The sequence below is a fragment of the Malus sylvestris genome, chromosome 1 (assembly GCF_916048215.2).
Source record: "Malus sylvestris chromosome 1, drMalSylv7.2, whole genome shotgun sequence".
In the NCBI taxonomy this organism is placed as follows: domain Eukaryota; kingdom Viridiplantae; phylum Streptophyta; class Magnoliopsida; order Rosales; family Rosaceae; genus Malus; species Malus sylvestris.
In genome coordinates, this window is record NC_062260.1 from 8,518,312 (window position 1) to 8,539,471 (window position 21,160).

General features: G+C 38.9%; 1 protein-coding gene across 1 annotated transcript; it reads right to left on the reverse strand.

The window, feature by feature from the left end:
• Positions 1–2,221: 2,221 nt before the first annotated feature.
• LOC126626847 (ubiquitin carboxyl-terminal hydrolase 4) lies at positions 2,222–8,665 on the reverse strand. The gene is made up of 6 exons (XM_050296251.1): positions 8,305–8,665; positions 6,937–7,053; positions 6,379–6,477; positions 5,439–5,627; positions 3,923–4,104; positions 2,222–2,966 (listed from the first exon to the last, which is right to left on the reverse strand). Exons 1-6 carry the CDS (start codon positions 8,419–8,421, stop codon positions 2,561–2,563), a joined length of 1,110 nt encoding a protein of 369 aa, XP_050152208.1. The 5' UTR covers positions 8,422–8,665; the 3' UTR covers positions 2,222–2,560.
• Positions 8,666–21,160: the final 12,495 nt, after the last annotated feature.

A 21,160-nucleotide genomic window follows, 5' to 3' on the forward strand; every position in this document is an offset into this window, starting at 1 on the left:
TGTGGTTAGTGTTTCTCCATGGGGATATTGCTATGAAGATTTATATGTAAGTTCTCGAAGAATTACATGGACTGGTTCAAATAGTTCTAAACCACGGAACACACTCTTAACTCGTTTGAAGGCGTTCACCTACAGATTGAAGCAATTCGACGGATGTGGTATACATGTCTAAGTGATTATTTGATCAGTCAGGGATATGAATTACGTCCTTGCGTGTTAAACTATGAAGCCTTATTCCGAATTGCTAGAGTTACAATTTATGTTCACGACATGGATCTCACTAAGACAGTAGAAGAGCTTGAGAAACTTGCCTCGCACCTGAAGATGGAATTTGAGATGACGGATCTTGGGATAACTTTTTTATACCTTGACCTGAAGTTCAAGCGTTGTTCTGACGGTACTTTGGTCTACTAGTCGAGCTACACCCCGAAAGCGTTACCTTTGAGTATACTTATGATCTTCCATAAGCTATATGCAAATGAGACCCTTGAAGAGGTTATGGAATATGAAGTTCCATATCTGAGTTCAACTTTGTGCTTTGTTGTACCTAGCTCATTGCATTAGATAGGACATCTTCTTCGTTGTTAATCTATTGGTAAGGATGCAGCATCGCGCCTACTCGCAACCGCTGAATTGGTATTAAAGATGTTTTTCTGCTACCCTGAAGGGTACTACGGATTTGGGCTAATCCCAATGCATCCCGAGCGGATTTGACCCCTTTGATCCTCGGAATGATGCTTGCCTTGTTTGTTATGCTGACGCTGGTTACTTATCAAACTCGCACAAGGCACATCCCCAAATGGTTATGTCTTTACCGTTAGGGATATCGCAATATCTTGGAGGTCCATGATATGACCTTAGTTGCTAAATCTTTGAATTGTTCCAAAACTCACCTTACTTCACTACGCCACACTTGAGACACGATTAAGAGCTCATGTTGAGCATATTCGAAGTACTTGTTGTTTTCATCTATCGTTGAGTCCTAACGACGATCCATGAAAACTATGCCACATGTATCAACCTGACCGAGACATAATACATCAACGAAGTCAACGCCAAGACATATTGCGTCTACATTCACATCAGCAAAGCATCAAGAGATTGAAGTCATGCAAGCCGATCCCAGACAACCTTGCCGACCTCTACACGACGTCACTGCTGAAGTCAACCTTCCAGAAGCTTGTCCGAGGAATTGGTATGCCTAACTATTCATATGCAATGCTTATAGTTCTCATTTGGAAGTTTTGTCAAACTCAGGAGGAATATCTAGAAGTATACTCCCTTGATTTTAACCTACTCTTTTTCCCTATGATTAGGAGCATTTTTTCGCACTGGGTTTTTGCTACCTAACTAGGTTTGGACGAGGCACCTATCCTGGGCTGATCATACCACTGTGAGCTCTTCTACTTGTGTCCAGAAGACGTTTAGTTTTGACTCAATGCAACTTCTCACTTTTCTCCTTAGTCTATGGGTTTGTATCCCACCTTGGGTTTCACCATAGCGAGGTTTTGTGAGTTTTACCTTTTATGCATGCTTTCGTTGATTTGAAATTCGCATTCGCTCATTATGCCGATGACTTCATCGATTGTACTTACTTCATCGTTGAAGACCTAATGCGCCATTTGTTTGAGTATTCACACACTCAAGGGAAAATGGTTGCAGTCCTATTACATTAGGAATGTGATTGTGTAAATCTTAATATATCTAGGAATATCTTAGAATGTTCTCTAGGGTTAGATATTATCCTATTAGAGTTGTAATCTTATTAGGGTAAAGACTAAACCTTCCCTATTACTATAAATAAAGGCACAATGAGGTAGAATAACACAACCCTCATAATTACACATCTCTCTCTTTTTCTCGACTATTGCCGCACCCCCTCTGTTCTTATTATAGTTCAGTAAATTATACATACAATAGAAAATGATATATAGACTAATTACTGGATTCAGATCATAAGACCAATTAACAAATTGAAATTTGCAAAGCCATATCCTGTTACATCGGATTCAGGTCGAAATCAAATTTGATTATCGGATTTAGATCATAAACTGATTAACGAATTCAAATTGCACAGCCATATCCTGTAACATCGGATTCAGGTCAAAATCAATTCATCGACCAACAGCAAAGAGAACCAAGTACTAAGCTATAAACTACAATAACAAAACACCTGCACAATTGAACCCGTGAAAAAGAAGAAATGTACACCAGGAGAAAATGGCGATGAGCAAATTCCGATTTCATGGCATTTCTAGTGTTTAATGTTCTCAACCGTGACGAATACTGTCTGAAATTTCTCACCATATACACTACTCTTTTCCTTATTGTTAAAAAGAAAAAGAAAGGAAAAAAAGAATGGTGTGCTTCCACCATCCGCTGTACACGCGAACCGCCTAAGTATACATTTTTCACAACCCATATCATCATCTCGACAGCTCTGGCCACAGGTTGAAAAGGGAAGAAAAAGAAGAAAAGAGAGATGGTAAACAAAAAAACAGAAGCGTAAAGGTCCAAATGATTAGAAATACCCAACCATCTTAAATCCCGAGCCGTTGTCTTAACTCTTGTTACTGGTGCCGAGGCTCTCATAGAACAAGATGTATCCATGATCTGTATTACTCGAATACTCCTGTGCCGACCCAAAGAAAGTTTGCACAGCAGACTCATCAATCATCTCCACATTCTCGTCATCAAAAAATAGCCAGTGGTTATGGCTTTTCACAAGGCTAACATAATGTCCATGGTTTGGCCCACTACCAACATGGACAACCACCGCAAATAGAGAGTACTCAGATTCTACATCCTCAACTGTGTTACTCAGCTTCAGCTCTAGCGGGAATACAACCCGGTAAGATAGCTTCTTGTAACGGCCTAGCTGCTCGATGTACTTAAACCGTTTAAGATGGATGACAAGGATGTGAGGCGGCTTTTTTATCTTCATCCTCTTCTGCGCTTCTTGCAAGCTGCATATCATGAAAAGCATAACTTGTCCGCTATCAGGCTGGCCAAGGGAATCCTTACTATATAAATAATGGAAGTAACAGTTTTCCCCCCAATTTTATCATACATGCACGCATGGCAACCGACCCCTATTATTTTAGGAATTACCAATTGCTTAGTTTTGTTCTTTTGAGAATGGACAGTTAACCTCAAATTTTCGTAGTGAGTGATATTGATTTCCAAAATACTCTTGAAATTACAGAACATTATCTAGAGTATATGCTTAGAGCTTTATGTAAACCAGCATAACCACAATGGTACTATGGTAATAACCCATCCCCAGTTTATCAATGAAAACCAATGTATTAAAAGTGTGAGATGTGAGCGAGGTGTACGAGGGATAGCCCGGCCTAGGCATGAGACGAAGCCTTACGGGACCTAAATTTTTTAATATACACACTAAGCGCACGCATATATTATATTAAAAATAAGAAGATTATTAATCAATAATCACCCTGAGCACACATATATTATAAATATATACACATACATATACATATTATATATATATATATATATATATATAAAATATAGAGGATGAAAAACACAATGAACACACATATAACAATGCACGCAGACAACACACACATCCATTATATTAAAAAAAAAAAAAATCAGACAAAAAAGGCAAAGACACTATAGTGCAAGGAAGAGGTATATGAGGCATTTTAAAACCTACCCAAAATTTGGGTTTGGGAGTTTGAAAAAAAAAAAAAAAACCCTAAGGCGCGCCTAGGCAGCTTTGGGGACACCTTCCGCCCACTTCCTCAAAACAGAGGCAGCAACCCTCATGCCCAGCCTCAGAGGACGCCTAGGCGCCCTTAGGCGAGCCTTCTAAAACATTGATGAAAACAGAAAAGTGTGAATCATATATTAACAAAAGAAAGAATATGAAGAAAATTTGAGAGAGGAGATCCACCTGCAGCACTTGTCGCAAAAAAATTTGTCCTCGGCATTTAATGTCTCTGTGGAACTGAAGTTTTTCAAACAGCTCGTTATTGAACTGTTCTGTTCAATATCCAGGCTCAAGTCAAAAAATGTTTCATCTCTTGCAGTCACTGTCTCACACCGTAAACACCTTGTTTCATTGGTGAGTATACCCTGACTCAAATAGCCATGGAATATTATGAGATTCTTAGCAGCAGAATCATGGAGCAATATTTCGGTTATTGTATGACAATGTAAAATACAAAGGTAATGAGTTACTAAGCAGATAAACATCGGCCACAGCATTAAGCATTACCATAGATACCATTGTGCTTATATAAATTTACCAGGAGGAACATCACATTTATAAATTTGTGGAATAGATAAGGCATTTGCAAACTGGTAAAGGTAAAGGTAAAGATACCCTACTGATTGTTTTAATAAGACAAAGGAGCAGTAAAGATAAAGTGTGCAACCTGGTAACATGGTTAATTCAAGGAAAAATTAGGTTTCGGTCCTTAGTTACCAATGCTCTATGATTGAAGCCTTAGTTTTCAGTTTTTTTTTTATCAAAGTCCCTGGATTTTGTACACATAAGTATTTTCATGTCAGTTATTTTATTTTATAACTTAAAAATTGTAATTTTAAATTCAAATAAATAACTAATTTATTTTCAAATTTCTTTGTTGAAAAACAACTGTTATTCAAAGCTGGGTATTCATCTCTCTCTCCTTTGCCCTCTCTCAATGTTCTTCATGCACTACTCATTTGGAAAACAACCAATTGTATATATACAAAACACACAGATTCAGAGTACTATGTAATGGGTACAATATTTTTTTCATTTGTAGGTTATGTATCCATAAGCCTTTTGATCGATCATTCAGAATCTACCCATACTAACATGGGTATATTAATTCATTATATGTACCCATGATTATTGGAATTGTACCCATATTATATATGTATGAAATCTATGGATGGATACATTCTTTTAAAATGCAACTATACATTGCTTCTAACATTTTTGGCTCTTGGGAGGCTTTTTACATGCCACAAAATGTGGGACTTTAAATCCCCTTAAATTGTGGAATTAAATTGCTTTAAATTGCTTTGTTAGATATTTTTCAAAACAAATTTTGCTAGATTAAATTGCTTCAAATGATATCAAAAACAGTTTTGAAATGAAAAAAGACAAATGGCATGGTGTCCTAAGAGTTGAGGACTTGAATAAAAAAATTAGAACACATAAGGTTTTGGTCTAAAGTTTGAGTTGACTACAGAAGAGGTGAGTTGACTACGGACCGCTTCCAAAGTGTCCCTTAATTCATCGATTACAGATGACACAGAATCTCGGCAAAATGTCTTATACAAAAACGAGCAAGCAATTCAACAAAGTATAAATACATGCATGCAAATGAAAGGAACGTGGTGATCTTATCACATAAACTTAAAAATTAAACACAAGGAAACTGGTATATTTATATGACTTTTAAGAGCTAGATCACCTGAAAATTTTTGTGCACCCAGGTAACTAAGGGATCTTTATGAGTACCATTGGCCTGAACATTCTTCGGACCATTTCCCATTTTTTCAGGAGGTGAAGAAGTTTCTTGATCACTTTTTGCAGCTTGGGCTTCTTTCTCCAGTATGTCCACAAGTTCATTTAACAAAAAGTTTAAGAATTCATGAGCATCCTACAAAACCAGAATGAAAAAGATAGAAAACATTTACACTTATGTAACATCATTTTTGTGTAATAATTAAATAAGAACTGAAAATATTTTAGTAACAAGTCAGGAAATATGTAAGTAACATTCTGTTCAACTATTCAAAGAAAGATTTTGAGACCATTGTAACAACGACCAGGAGGAACATAACATATATAAATTTGCATAATAGAAAAGGCATTTACAACTACATTCACAAACCTTGCACATTATAAAGAAACTTCTGTAAAAACCCCAGATGCAAAATTTGGCCATCCATGTCAACAACATTTAAAAAAAGGTCGTGAGCAAACTCCAACAATTATAAGACTTCAAAACTGCGAGTTTTCAACTATTTTCTGATTGTCGCAAAAGTTTAGCCTTTACAAAGAGTTCCAGCTCTGCTGTACACAACGATTTACAATTCTTTCATTTAATTTTCATCACAATTCAATTCTACACAACCACTTCAAAACTTACGAGGATAAGAAGGTTAAATTACATACGTTTAACTTCCAAAGGGCAGCCATCACTCTGGATATACTATTAGGGCCTATCTCACAAGGCTTGTGCTCAAGCCTTCAATAGATAATAACGCTATTTTTTCTAATCAATATCCTTATTAATACTATTTTACAATTATTAAATAAAAAAATTATCAATGTTTCAGATATAAATTTCTAGGAAGTTGCATGCCACAGGAGAAGAACACATTTCGTTGTTAGGAGGAAAGACATACCTGGTGCATATAGCTACGGAAAAGCTCATTTTGTTTCTTCAATCTTTGTACAAAACGCTTTGGAGCAATGACACCCGTTTTCTTCTTTTGTGAACTTATCTACAACAAATGAATAACCAACTGTTGATCCCAGCACCATGACTAAAACAATGGGCAAGGAAATATGTTCCATGGCATGAACACCAATTAGAAACTAGCAATACATCTTTGGAGACTTTGTTGCACAATATTCAAGAGCCATATGTACTCCTGGCTTCAATCTTCATTCGTGTATATGAGATAAAAGGATTTGATAATGACACACGGGAAAGAAAAATCTGTTATTCCCATGATACACCTTCATGTATTTGGCAAACGATAAATCTTTCCAATAACAAAAACATGGCAGAACAGCAGAGTAGGGAGGGCCATACAGTTACAGTAACATCCCAGAAAAGGAAAGGAGGTAACAAAAAAAATAGTTCAAAAACAAATGGAGAGCAGCCCTGATATGGCAAATCCCACCTTTGCTGATTAGATAAAGGTACAAATGCCATATGTATCTAGTATAGTTGTTACCTGTGTAAACAAATCCGCCAAGCATGTCAACAGATTTTCTTCTGCATCCCCAGCACTTTTGTTGCTGGAATAATATTCTAGCAACTGCTCACGAAATGGAACACAAAAATAAAGTGCCTGCGTTAAAAAAAAAAAAGGATAAGCAGGTGATGATTACTTGAGAAAAAATGGTTTCCAACAATCTAAATAGGATTTAAAGCATTGATTTATACTTTAAATAATGTTTCATAGAATCCAATTGTAAAATAGGCATATTTAGTTGGAATATCGCGAGCACGCAGTTGCATTTTTATCGGCTATCCTCTAGGTCAAAAGGGTTATAGGGTGCATTTTTGACGGCTATCCCCTATGAAAATACCTCTGCTTTTCAAAATCAAACAACTCATCACCACTAAGATGAGGCAGTCCTTCCCACACCACAACTCACAGAGTCTGATCAGCCTCACACCAACATCACTAACCAAACCATCACCATGGCCACACCACCTACACCCCCACCAATGACTGCACCTGATACTGTACCACGAGACCTTCCACAAGAAGCCCCAGAACTCGACCAAACTGCCACCTCACAAGACACGCAATCACCACCACATTCATCACCAGAATGTCACTCGCCACTTAAACAACCAGAAACTCCCTCGCCACTTCAACAACCACCAGAACCCGCACTTCAAAAATCCGGTCGCATACCCAACCAAACATCAGACTTCAAGATTTCCATCTCTACCACGTGTCCACCGTCACTCCCAGTACATCATCTTCCTCAAAAGGTACGCGGTTTCATTTATAAAATATTCAGTTTCAAGACAAAGAATCCCAATTGCAGTAAATTGGAAATATATCAGTGTCTAAAAGGCATTCCACCCAGTGCTCATCCATTCAGACAAACAAAATAGAAGCTGGTTATTGCACGATGCACTAGCATTTCAACAAGTTCACCCGGAACCCAGAAATAAAATTTTCAGCACCACCGGAAAACTGAATAGAAAAACAGAAAATGCTCGCATTGTGAAATTGATGATAACATTGGGAAGCAGACGGTTAATGTTACTAAAGAATGCTACAACAATCTCAACCCCAAACCAAGCACTTGCTAAACTAGCTAACAAGTCAAAGCTAAACGAACATAAACAGCCACAAAACGACACCTAATTGGGCAACTCTCCAAGCTGAACTACAATATCCAATCCGATTTACTTAACTTGCGCCATTACTCAATTTCGAAACAACCACAGCTCAAAATTTGCGTATGCTTCACGTAATTCTCGTTCTACAACAAATATTACACAACTTCTATAAAATCAAAACCCTAATTTTAAATTTTACTAATAAAACGATTGAATTTGAAGGATGCGGAAGAGAAACCTGCAAAACGCTGTTACAATAGCAAGTATTGCCGAAATTCTCGAGTCCGAAATATCGCTCGCCTTCCGGAAACTGGTCGCCGAGAGCCTTCTCGAGTTTGGAGCCCGCAGCACCCATCAGACCGAGTCAATACACAATCTAAATTATATCGCCGACGACTCAGATCCTCTCTCTCCGATTCAAGTCAACGATTCGCATGCCATTGACAACTGAGTTGTTCACCGCGTCGCTGTGTGTGTGTATGTGTTGAATTCTTAGGGTTTTGTTCGGAAGTGGAGCATGAACAAAATGAAGGTTGAGTTGAGAGAGAGCGAGAGAGAGAGAGAGAGAGGGGGGGGGGGAGCGGAACGAAGGAAATGAGAAATTTACTGAAATGAATAAATCAACACATATTGTCAAAAGAAAAATAAATAAATAAATCAACACATAAATTGAGGATGATTGAATTGATTTTAAATTTTATGAATTAAATTGAATTTATTGTATTTCATTATTCAAGAAAAAAGTGATGCAAAAAGACTTGATTACCACTCAACTAAAAGATAAATGATTGGTTCCAAAACATTTTGACCAAAACCGTTTTTATTTGTTATAAAGTACTTTTAAAATAATTTTTATCAATGATTGGTTCCAAACTACTAAAAGCATCTTAAATTGTATGCGTATACAAAATGACAAAGGGTAAACTGTCGGTTTACCCCCTGAACTTTCACCTCACTTTCGATTTCCCCCCTGAACTTTTCTATTGGAAAATTAAGGACTCAAACTAATTTTTTTAGCCAATTTGCCCCCTACCGTTAGTTTTTCATATATTACATCCATATTTCCGTTAAGTGAGACCATGTGCATAACATGTGAGGATAGTTAAGTCATTTCAATTTAAAAATGATTAAAAACTGAAAATAAATAATAATAATAATTTTCCCTCTATTTTTTCCCGCTAATTCCTATCCTCAATTTTAATTTTCCCTCTCATTCCTATGCATGAGAAATAACATATGGTGTTATTGTCTTCATAAGTAGCTAAGTTAATCTTTTTTTTGAAGCATGTACTACCATTTTTATTTTCTCTAACAAATTAATAATTTGACAAATGCTCATAGTGTTATTGTCTCCAAAGCAGTGCATTAATATAAGAAACATGTCCATAAAAAAGACTAGGGTTTCTTATATTAATGCACTGCTTTGGAGACAATAGCACCATTAGCATTTGTCAAATTATTAATTTGTTAGAGAAAATAAAAATGGTAGACAATAACACCATATGTCATTTCTCATGCATAGGAATGAGAGGGAAAAATAAAATCGAGGATAGGAATTAGCGGGAAAAAATAGAGGGAAAATTTTGCTTTTTTTATTATTTTCAGTTTTTTAATCATTTTTAAGAGTGAAATAACTTAACTACCCTCACATGTTGTGCACATGGTCTCACTTAACGGAAATATGGATGGAATATATGAAAAACTAACGGTAGGGGGCAAATTGGCTAAAAAAATTAGTTTGAGTCCTTAATTTTCCAATGGAAAAGTTCAGGGGGGAAATCGAAAGTGAGGTGAAAGTTCAGGGGGTAAACCGACAGTTTACTCAAATGACAAAATGGTACCATTATAGCTAACGTGGTATGTTGCTCATTTAATTGTCTCGTATTTATCACTCAAATAGACGAGGCAAAATTGTACTTTAATATTTTCTATCACCACTAACCTTTTATTTTTACTTTGTCATCTTCCTTTAAATGAAATATTTTTTTAGGTAAAAGTTAACTTTGAATCAACGTAAAGTGTTAAGTAGTGATCTTTGCAAGGTTGCTTCGATCACCTAGTGAAGATAGTCGGCAGAGAAATAAGGGATAAGGAAACAAACACAAGGCATAAGCAGTTCACCTTAAGTTGGAGAAAAACTTGTGTGGGGCTTTACTTGCTATTAGATTTTGCTGAGTGGCACTACATTCGAATCAAAACTTGCCACTTGGCAAGTCTTAAATATTGCCTTTTATCATTATTTTATATTTAAAATTCTCATAATTATTTTTCCTACTAATTAATATACAACATGAGATTAATTTGATGTCTATTTTTTCTTCTCCCCCTCCCCTCTTTTTCTTCCCAAATTTTCCCTCTGGTATGTTTATGTTTTGCCGTAGGAGTCTTCAATTTCTTCTCTCTCCCACTTCTACCATCATGTTAAAGATGGATAATCAACCAAAATAGTTGTACTTCAACCAAAATAAAGTGAAGGATAACCAATAAATTGTGAAAAGATCAACTCGATAGTATGGAGTGAGTCTACAAGATTGTTTTTAGAGTTTGCTACAAAATATTCTAATCCTTTATAGGAGAAACATAAATACGCAAATTACAATTCAGAGTTATATAAAACATGACGAGTTGTTGGAGAAGATGACTTTGTTTTTGCCCCATATTCTTATGAAGAAAGGAAATAAAGAGGGGGGGGGGGGGAAAGAATGCACACGGCAGAGAAAACTGGGGAAGAAAAATAAGAGAGAATGAGAAGAGGAAAAAAAATGAAAAAAAGGAACAGACAAATTTTGTTAAACATCAAGTCAGTGTTAGAATATATATATATATATATATATATATCATATTTTTATTTCATTATAGATGGAGAAGATAGTTTTTTTTTTCCCATTATTCTTATGAAGGAAGGAAAGGCATAGAGTGGGGAAAAAGCCGGCAGAGAGAGAATTTAGGAAGAAAAAGGGGAGACAGAGGAGATCAGAGTAAAAATGAAATCTTAAATTAATCTTATGGTGTATATCAATTAATAGGAAATATAATTATGGGAGTTTTAAATATTAAAGAAAAATAATAAAAGATAATATTTAAGACTTGCCACGTGGCGAGTTTTGATTGGATTGTAGTGCCACTCAGCAAAATCCAATGGCAAGCAAAGCCCTACACAAGTTTTTCTAGGTAAAAGTTAACTTCGAATCAACGTAAAGTGTTAAGGAGTGATCTTTGTAAGATTGCTTCGGTCACCTAGTGAAGATAGTTGGCAAAGAAATAAGGGATAAGAAAACAAACACAAGGCATAAGCAGTTCACCTTAAGTTGGGCTACATTCATGAAGGTAGAGAAGTTTTCATTTATGTAAGAGTTTACATGTGTTGACCCTAAAAACTACCAAGCCTATGTAGCGCGTAGGCCGAATAACTAATGAGCTAACTATGTCTTTCGGTTGATGCGGGGCGTGCTAACTGTTTGGCTGAGCTCGACCGAGGAGTAAAATGTGTTGATATTGTGTTGAGCGCGCATTTGACTTTTCGATCTTGCGACTGCGGCCGAGGAAGGAACACGTCTTGACTTTTGGGTTCTAAAGCTTGAAGACAAGGCTGCTAGTTCTACAAAGTTCACAATTCGTTGGCGTCGGATTTGGTCATGGTGATTATATTTGTAAGAGTATAAGCACGCCGAATCGACGCCAGACTATATGGACACAAGTATTCAAAGCAGATGAACGTTTTAATTGTAAATGTGGTTTGACCGTCAGAATGCCGAACTCTAAATCCAACTTGTGAGTATCTAATCATAAAACAACTAGGCGTTCAATGTGCCAAGCCCTAGTAAACTGTAACACCTCATCTCGCTGAAAAGGCTAATGAGATGCTGCCAATAAAGACCCGAAAGTCTTTATCGACCGAGACTTGGATAGATAACCAGTCGACCTTGACGCAGTGCTGTTTATCCAAACTGAAGGTGCTTCACGATCGGCTGATTCTACGGCGACAGTGCTGTTTATACAAACTGAAGATGTTCGCCAGTTGCCTTCACAATGCTCTTTATCCAAAGTGAAGATATGTCGGCGAAAAAGAAAATAAAAATCTCAAGGTTGTTGAGAGGTTTCGCGTAGAGCGAGAATTTGCGCATGGCAGTTTGTGTGTTGAATTGGAAAGGCTTTGAATGATACACTCCTTGCTCTATTTATAGTTGCAAACCTGCTTCTGATCGAATCAAAACTATACTTGGATTAAGACTCCTTACCCCAGTCCAATCTTATCTCGACCAGTCCTACTCCTATTAAGACTTTGAACTCAACCCTTTATTAGGCCGCATTCATTCCCAAATTTCAGCATCCTCATCCTGTTGAGACTCTTTAGGGCTAGTTTGGTATTGCTGTACTTTGAAAAAAAGCTGCTGTGAGAATAAGTGGCTGTGAAATAAATTAGCAGAGCGTTTGGTAAACTTTTTTGTAAAAGTGTTTTTGGAAAAAAAAGCAGTCTGATAGTGGGTCTTTTCATTAAAAGAGCACTGTAGCTCCGTGTGTTTTGAAAAAAAGCCAGTTTTCCAAAGCTGCAAATAGCAGCTTCAGCTTTTTCCTTTGATTTCAGCTTATTCTCACAACAACTTCCAAAATAAGCCTTTTTTTTTTCAATTTACCAAACACCTAAAACCTTCACAACTTTTTTTCATGGGTGTTTTTTTTTAAGCACCTCACTCCCAAACCACCCCTTATTGTATCAGGATTCAACTACCCCATCCTGATAGGACACGATCGGCCCCTGAGTAATGCTTCCGGGCCGAGAACAATTCTAAACTCGGCCCAAACCAGTATTTTGGGCCCAAACATTACCCCCTCGCTTCTGAGGTCGTCGACCTACATTCCTTTGTTTGAGCTTCGACCTTGAAGAAGCGAAACTGACCTAAAACAAACATTGAACCATCTCAAGAAATACCACCATGCATATTTATGAGACATGATCTCACGATCTCGATTCTCCCAACCGTCTTGCCACGTGTCGGTCTTTTGGTTAACCTAGTAGCCCTTAATCATGACCCTCGAAAACATGGACAGCTGAAACATCTCTTTTACATTAAACCCGCCATAACACGCAATCGTGCATCCTCAAACCGCGAAAACCTCGATCCTTTCGCCTAGATTCTCTGAATATCCACAATGATTAGCAACTTTCCCGCTCGATTCTATCCCCAATTTTGAAAATCAAACATTTAACCTTCTTTTCAAAATACCTATAAATACCTGAATCCTTTCCATTTATACTTTACACTTTCCAAAACCCTTGAAACCTTCTTGCCATTTTGCTTTCAAAATCCTAGAAACCCCCAAGCTCTTAACCCAGAAATCCTCGATGTTGGAAGTATGCCCACAAAGCCAATCATTTGATGTAATAGCTTTTGGAATACTTATTGTATTAAACTTTTATATGTTTAATGAAGGGCAAAGCTTATTGTTAATCACTATTTATTGTATCATGTGTTTAAGCAATAAGGGAATCCAAAGAATGTATTGGATCTAAGAGACAAGTGATTTAAGTAAGTTAGATTAACGAGACCTTTCTCTTATGTTCATTCCTAAAACGTTCCTAGCCATAGGATTGCCAATTGGGCATTGACAATCCGCTAAGGTTAGTATGTGTTATGTCGACTCAAGCGTGAGTATGACTAGTCTCAAGTCATTTGGTGTTGGACACTAAGACAAACACATAGGTGCTCGAAAGAGTAATCGAGTACACTGAACAATGATCAAAAGAGAGTTCGAACATACATGTCATGTAAGAACTCGATAGTTGCAATATGCAAAGTAGTCCTTTGACTTGAGACATTATAGATGTCTAATGGTTAGGTCCTTGACCTTTGATCATGTCAAAGGCATTCCATTGGAGTGTCCATGACATTGTTGGGGTCAAGCTATCTAGTCATGTAGGCATATGAATGCACAACAAGGGATCTCTAACCTTCCATGGTGGAAGGAGAATACTCTAAGATATGATTCGAGAGTCTTTGGCCAAAACATATGAATATGACTTAGGAAGTTTGTTCCAAATCTTATTCAATAGAATCATATGGAGAAGTATCACATTGGATAGTAGACATGAAACAAACTATCACTTAAACAATGTGATTAAGAGTATTGTATTAGAGAAGGACTGTATTGCATTGTAGTTGTAACTGGATAGGTTCTCCAACCAATTCTACTTAGCTTGGGTAACCATGACATGCTGCTAGGTGTCACTCATGGTTTGTGGAAGCCCTAATGATTAGCAAACACTAATTTTAAGGGGAGAATTGAAATGTGGTTTCAATTCACAATCGATCGTTAAGAGTAACAATCGCTCACTACCTCGCTAAATGGAACCTAATGGATCGTACACCGAGTAAGGATGAAAGTGAAGAAATTAAATGAAATGGATATGCAATTAAATGGTTTAATTGAAGAATGGTCAAAGTTAATTAATTATACGAAATGTTCGTATTGGGCTTTTAAGTTGGTTTTAGGCTTTGGGGCCCAAAAGCGTTTTGGTCCACAAGGCCCATTATGTTTAAGTTGTATGACAACAAAAACAAAATGGGCAATTAGCCCAATAAAATCAACATGGCCGGCCATAGGGTGAGTGGATGCAAACTTGGATTAATTACAAGTTTGCCACTCACATGTGATGAAGTATAAATTCAACTTTATAGCTTTATTTTCATTTAAGGGTTTTCTTTGAGGCAAAGAGGTGAAATTTTTTCTCTCTTTCTCTCTACAAAGAGGCCGGCCACATAGGGAAGATTTAGCTAGCAATCGTTTCTTCTCTATGTCATCCATTTCATCTTTACACTTCATCCTTGGTGTGGAGACTTAGAGACACCAAACCTTTGGTGTTTTTGGAGATCCTTTCCTCACATCCTCAAGGACCAAAGGAGCACAAAAGGGGAAGGAAATCACAAGCAAGATCCAAGGAGCAAGGAGGTGACTTGAAGGCCCTCCACTTGGGTGAATCTCTTGTGTAAACAAGGATGACCTTCAAGGGTAATAAATCTCTAAATCCTTCCTTCTCTTTAATGTTGTTAAAGAGTCTTTTGGTTCACCATTAACTAGGCTTTGAAAGTCATGGGTTTTAGAATTGTTTTTGAATGCATGCCTACTTTAATGTGTTAATAGTTTGCATATGTGTTCAAATATTCTCACATGTTCTTAGCTAGGACAAAATTTTTCCTTCACTCGAGTCTTCATCAATGGCCTTCTTCATCTCTAAGCTTTCTGACGAATGCAACAAGTGCAAGGACTTCATTGACCGGAGCGTCGTCAAGACTCTGCACTTCGAAAGTGATTTAAGCGCCACTCATCAAATCCTGGGACCACTTTTCAATGATGCAATGCCATCGTCCATCACCAACCTCTTCAAAAACCACTGCATGACACCCTTGCTGTAAAGGTTTGATTGGTTGAAGTGGTGCCGGACGAAGCCCCAAGGAGCCTGGGCTTCGACCAACGTGACCTGGGCGGCATGGGTTTAACGGATGGAAAAATAGAATGGAAGGCTTTTGGCATCCACGACGCCATTAAAGTTTTGACCATGGAGATTACCATGGATAAAAAACTCCTTATGGCAGCTCTGAGCTTCTGGTGCTCGACCACCAACACCATGATCCTTCCCTTCAGCCCTATGACCCCCACTATCCTTGACATCTCAGCTGTCATTGGGACTTATCCCTCTGGCATCCTGGTAGATGCCGCCCTTTTTGGGTGCCCATTGAATCTTAACCTTAAAGCACTATTCGACAAACAGGCCATCGAGACGCTAGGCCAAGAAGGTGAAGAGCCTTCAAAAGAAGAAGTTCAAAAGTTGCATAAAAACTTCTTCAACTACAACACCTTCATCCTTCATTTTGCTGGCCGAGAGGGGGAGAGTCTGCGGAAGGGGGAGCACGAAACCTTCCTATTTTACTGATACAACAAGTTTATCTGTTGTACTAAGTCAAATAAGTGCTTGGTCAAAAATATGCCGGTGGCTGAAGCCCTGGCTAGTGGTCACTCCATAACACTTAGTTTAGCTATCATCGCCAACCTTATGCCCTGTCTGGCTGAAACGACCATCAATAAGATCAACCTGTTTTAGAACAGACTTATCTGGTATTCTAACTCTGGCTGCAGGTCTATTTTCCACACTTTGACCAAAGATCCACAACTTCTAGTCTACTGTAGCGCTTGACCTTCAATTGGCCTCTCGACCAGCGCTTCATCACCGGGTTGAAGAAGTCTTCAAATACTTCTTCAGCCTAGATGTCCTCTCAAATGATGAATTTTTGATATGTTGTCGTCAAGAGTACCCATTTTTCCATCAGGCTTCCAACATCAACATGGAGTGAAAGTGAGGATGCTGGTCTTTGTTAAAGCTGGGGGTCGTTCGTGATAACACCCGACTTTCCCATTGGCTGCGACACTCGCCGAGAGAGTTGGGAGGTTTACCGCCTCTACTTCGCTGTCTGATAGCTCGGCTACCTTCAAGGTTGCCCGGTGCCTCTACTTACTTCCCGCTCCCTCCTAAACCGAGGACACCTCTATGGCTTATTAGAGAGGGAGTGCAGAGATACTGAGAAAGAGTTTTAGGAACGGTGTAAAAAATTTCATCTCCGACCAACTGTTCCTGAATCTCTTGGCACTGACACCTTCGGCGACTGGTGGGAAAGATACACTCATGACTTTTTTGGCGCTTCGGTCGAAGAAGTGGTCAACAAAATTTTTGGCGACCAACCTAAAAAAACCCCTGCCACTCAATCCAAAGAGACAACCTAAGGTATATGGCTATCTCTACCTTTATTCTTCAAACATTTACTCGATTTTGCTAACTTGACTTCGCTTTCTCAGGCGATCGAGTACTGAAGCAAGCAGATATGATAATCACGGTTGTGGCCAGGAAAAAGTTACCCCCTTCCTCCAAGAAAACTAAAACTATTGCGCAAACCCCGTTGAGCTTCACCAGGAAACTGAGACGACATGTGAAGCTCTTTGTCCCACAAAACACGTCAAGAAATTGGCGAAGAAAGGGGAACGAGAAATTCAAGTTATCTCCAGCCAGACCACGGGAGCGACAACTCTTAGCGTCTCTCCTCCTGCTCCAGTTGTCCAAGCCTCGACGGAGAAGCAGCTAACTCCGACTAGCCCAGCACCCCAAATTTAACTCTTCCTTGATGTTCTTGAGGTCGTGGTCGAACGGGTTGATGCATCGCTGGTCGAAAAGCTTGCAGCTCCGGGGCCGACCGTTGCATTCGTCTTGGAAGAGGTAACCCCTTTGGTAGGGAAAAGTCTCCTTAAAAATAAAAAACAATCAGCGATCATCTTGGAAGAGGTATGATTATGTTCTTGGTAACTCCCTTCTCTCATTAAATTCAAAAGTATTAACAGCTTTTTATTTCAGGATGATGAGAACGACGAGATTCCGCTGGCGAGTCGCCCTCGACTAACCAAACCTCATTCCATTGAGCCTCCCCCTGTGGTTGAGGCGACTGACCAGGTCGATTCTCCTGCAGCCAATCGTGAAAAAATGCCTCATGTTGAGCTTGAAGTGATGGCAGAAACACCAATTCACCCGCAGATCAAGACCTCGACATTCCCCTTCAAAAAGCGACTTCAGCTTTTGTAAGACTCGATTACTTTCTCTTGTTAACTTATAACGAGTCTAAACCGAGAAAAATATTACATGTCAGGTGCCCAATTATTCATTTCACCGAAAATTTTATGCGCCGAAAAACGTTATTTATATTTCCTGGCCACCTCAGTAGCCGTCGAACGTAGATAACCTTCATCGACCACGTGAAATGAGAAGTAATCTAAAACATTGGGCTCGGCCATTAAGCTCTCTAGGTTCGAGCAATGAACCAGGAGACATGGCCAAAGTCTCATCTCGGCAGGTCTAAAAACAAATTCTCTCTACTATATTCTTTTACTTTTTCCCTTTGCCTAAATTCTTTTCATGTGGCTGGCACTTCAGTAGCTACAACTGGGTCCTTCATATCAACGGCCGAATCGAATGCTCTTGTTAAGCTGCATGAGCTTTTGTCTCTCTCAGCTTCGCAAGTTCTCGAACGTCAGGGCCTCGACTCAGTAGGTGCATGTCTGAACGATCTCGTAGCTGATGGTCAATTGAGCGTTGAAGCTATCACTCGAGTGTCTTCTTCCCTAGAACAAACTTGAGAAAATTTTGATATTTTCGAGAAAGCTCTTCGGGCTGAATACAACTTGAAAGCTACAACGGCTGTTCGAGAAGCTCTTCGTCCAAAGGTTAAAGTTTTGAAGGCAAAAAAAGAAACATTGGCTGACCTTGACTGTCAAATTGCCGAACTCTAAAATCGAAGGTCGGCAGTTGCTTCCGAGCTTGCAAAGGATTTTGAGTTGAGTGGCAAATCTTGCTTAACCGAATACGCAGCTAGCGTGAAGCGGGTCAAACAGCTGAAGATGGATAAGAGGAATCGATAAGCTGAGGTCACTATGGGCGAGGTGAGGTGGTTGGAGTTGAAGGCCATTCTTAAATCTCTTATTCTTTCATCACCTTAGAATTATTTAGTTGTAAACTGATCGACCAACTTTATTTGTACACCCTTTTGCAAACTTAATGAAATGAACTTTTATTCCCGCATTTCCCATGTGACTTGTTGATGCACAAAATCGAAGGTCTTGGAACAACGTAAATCCGACCGTGAATCTGCAAGAAAGTAAATAACACAAGATGTATCATGGTTCACCCCAAGGTTTGGGCTACGTCCACACTGATATTGTATTTCTGAGGGAGAGAAAGCTCTTAATATGAGAGTGAGAGCTTTGAGTGAGCTTAGAGCTTAAGGGTTGTGAGGAGGCTTGTGAGCCTTAGGGTTTGTGAGGGTGATGAGGCCCTTTTATAGAATAAGGGCTCCTCCATTTTTTACATATTTGCCCCTTCATTTATTACATAATTACATTTGAGTCCCCCGAGTATTTATACGAGGTCTAAATACGGAGGCCCTAAGTATGGTATAAACAGTAGTCCCCCAAGTCTTTAGTCAGGAGAGTCTTTTGGCCGGAGACTTGAAATTTAGTCCATGTGTGGGCCAAAGTAACTAGATGTCATCTAGAACTGATACTCGATATGAGGCGGTGCCCAATCTGAAATGATGCTCAACCAGAATTAGCACATGTTGCGAGGCTGCTTTGCTTGGCTTATGTTGCCTTGGTTGGCTCATCTTGTGGCGTTTGAAGGTGAGGGAGTCATTTTTATAGGATAAGGGCTCACTCCTCAATACATAAATGATGGGATAGAGTTGATGCTCGCGGCGAGACGGTTGCTCAGTAGGCGGCGATGCTATCTAATGAAGGTGAGGGAGTCCCTTTTATAAAATAAGGGTTCGCTCCTCAATACATAAGTGATGGGTTAGGAGTGATGGTCGCGACGAGGCGGTTGCTCAGTAGGTGGCGATGCTCTCTAATGATGGTGAGGGAGTCATTTTTATAAAATAAGGGCTCGCTTCTGAGTACATGAATTAGGAGTGATGCTCGTGGCGAGGCGGTTGCTCAGCTGGCGGTGATGGTCTCTAATGAAGGTGAGGGAGTCTCTTTTATAAAATAAGGGTTCACTCCTTAGTACATGAATACTGGGTGCTCTTTAATGAAAGTGAGAGAGTCCCTTTTATAGAATAAGGGCTCGTTCCTTAGTACATAAATAATGGGCTAAGTCCCCCAAGTATTTTTCATGAGGCCCAGTTGAGGCCCAATATATGGTACATAATGTAGTCCCCCAAGTCTTCAGTCAATAGGGTCTGTTGGTTGGAGACTTCAAATTGAATCCATGTATGGGTCGAAGTGGCGGTTGTTCGGAGACGATATTTGTATACCCTGCATTGAAGCTTTGTAGGTGAATGTTTGCAAGTTGAAGCTTTGAAGCTAGAGCTCTGTAAATGAAGCTTTTGGAGCTGAAGCTCTCGAAGTTGGAGCTCTGTAAATGAAGCTTTTGAAGCTGAAGCTTTTGTAAATGAAGCTTTTGAGGCTAGAGCTCTGTAAATGAAGCTTTCGAAGCTGGAGCTTTTGTAAATGAAGCTTTTGAAACTAGAGTTCTGTAAATGAAGCTTTCGAAGCTGAAGCTTTTGTAAATGAAGCTTTTGAAGCTAGAGCTCTGTAAATGAAGCTTTTGAAACTAGAGCTCTGTAAATGAAGCTTTTGAAGCTAGAGCTCTGTAAATGAAGCTTTTGAAGCTAATTGACATGAGTGATGCTCATGAATGTTTATGTTGATTGACATGAGTGATGTTCATGGATGTTAACATGAGTGATGCTCATGATTGTTGACATGAGTGATACTCATGAATGTTGACATGAATGATGGTCATGAATGTTTATGTATGATTTGACATGAGTGATCTTCATGTATAATTGTGGAGTACTGGACGTACTTTTGATCACCTGGTTGGTGGTAATAGCAGTAGGGTGCTGAGTAAATTTAGAGTACTGGACGTACTTTTGATCACCTGGTTGGTGATAATAGTGGTAGGTTGCCGAATAATTTTTTGTAGTACTGGGCGTACTTTTGGTCACCTGGTTGGTGCTATTTTGGGCTTATGGGCCTTCGCCCTCCACACAACATTCTAGCCCATTTATTTTGGGTTTTGTCGTTTTTTTATTACCATCTGATGGGGTTTATACAGATGTCTCCAAAAGATAAGAAAAATAAATCACATCATATAAGAAAAGTAAATCACATCATTCTGGTGGGGTGTTTATTCCTTGCTTTTGCTTTCTCTTTTCTTTTCTACTTTTGTTTTTTCCATTCCTGTTCTTTCTCTTTTCTCTTTTGGCAGATGGCAGACAATGCCAAAGTGGAATAATAATGGTATTGTTGTAGGACAGCTTATCTGTATCTCTACTTTCATTATTGGCAGCAGACAGTGATCTCATCTTTTGCTTTTCTTGATCTCTTTCCACTGCACCTCTCTCTGTCTCTATCTCTGCATTGCCAGAGATCTGGCTTCCACTTGGTGACGTCAAGGACCGAGTTGATCACCTCGGCGCTTTCAGTATAATGACCCTTAGCTTAGTTATTTCCGGCGCCGGAAGGGGTCCGGCACTGGTCTCCCTGGATGTGGAAAATCT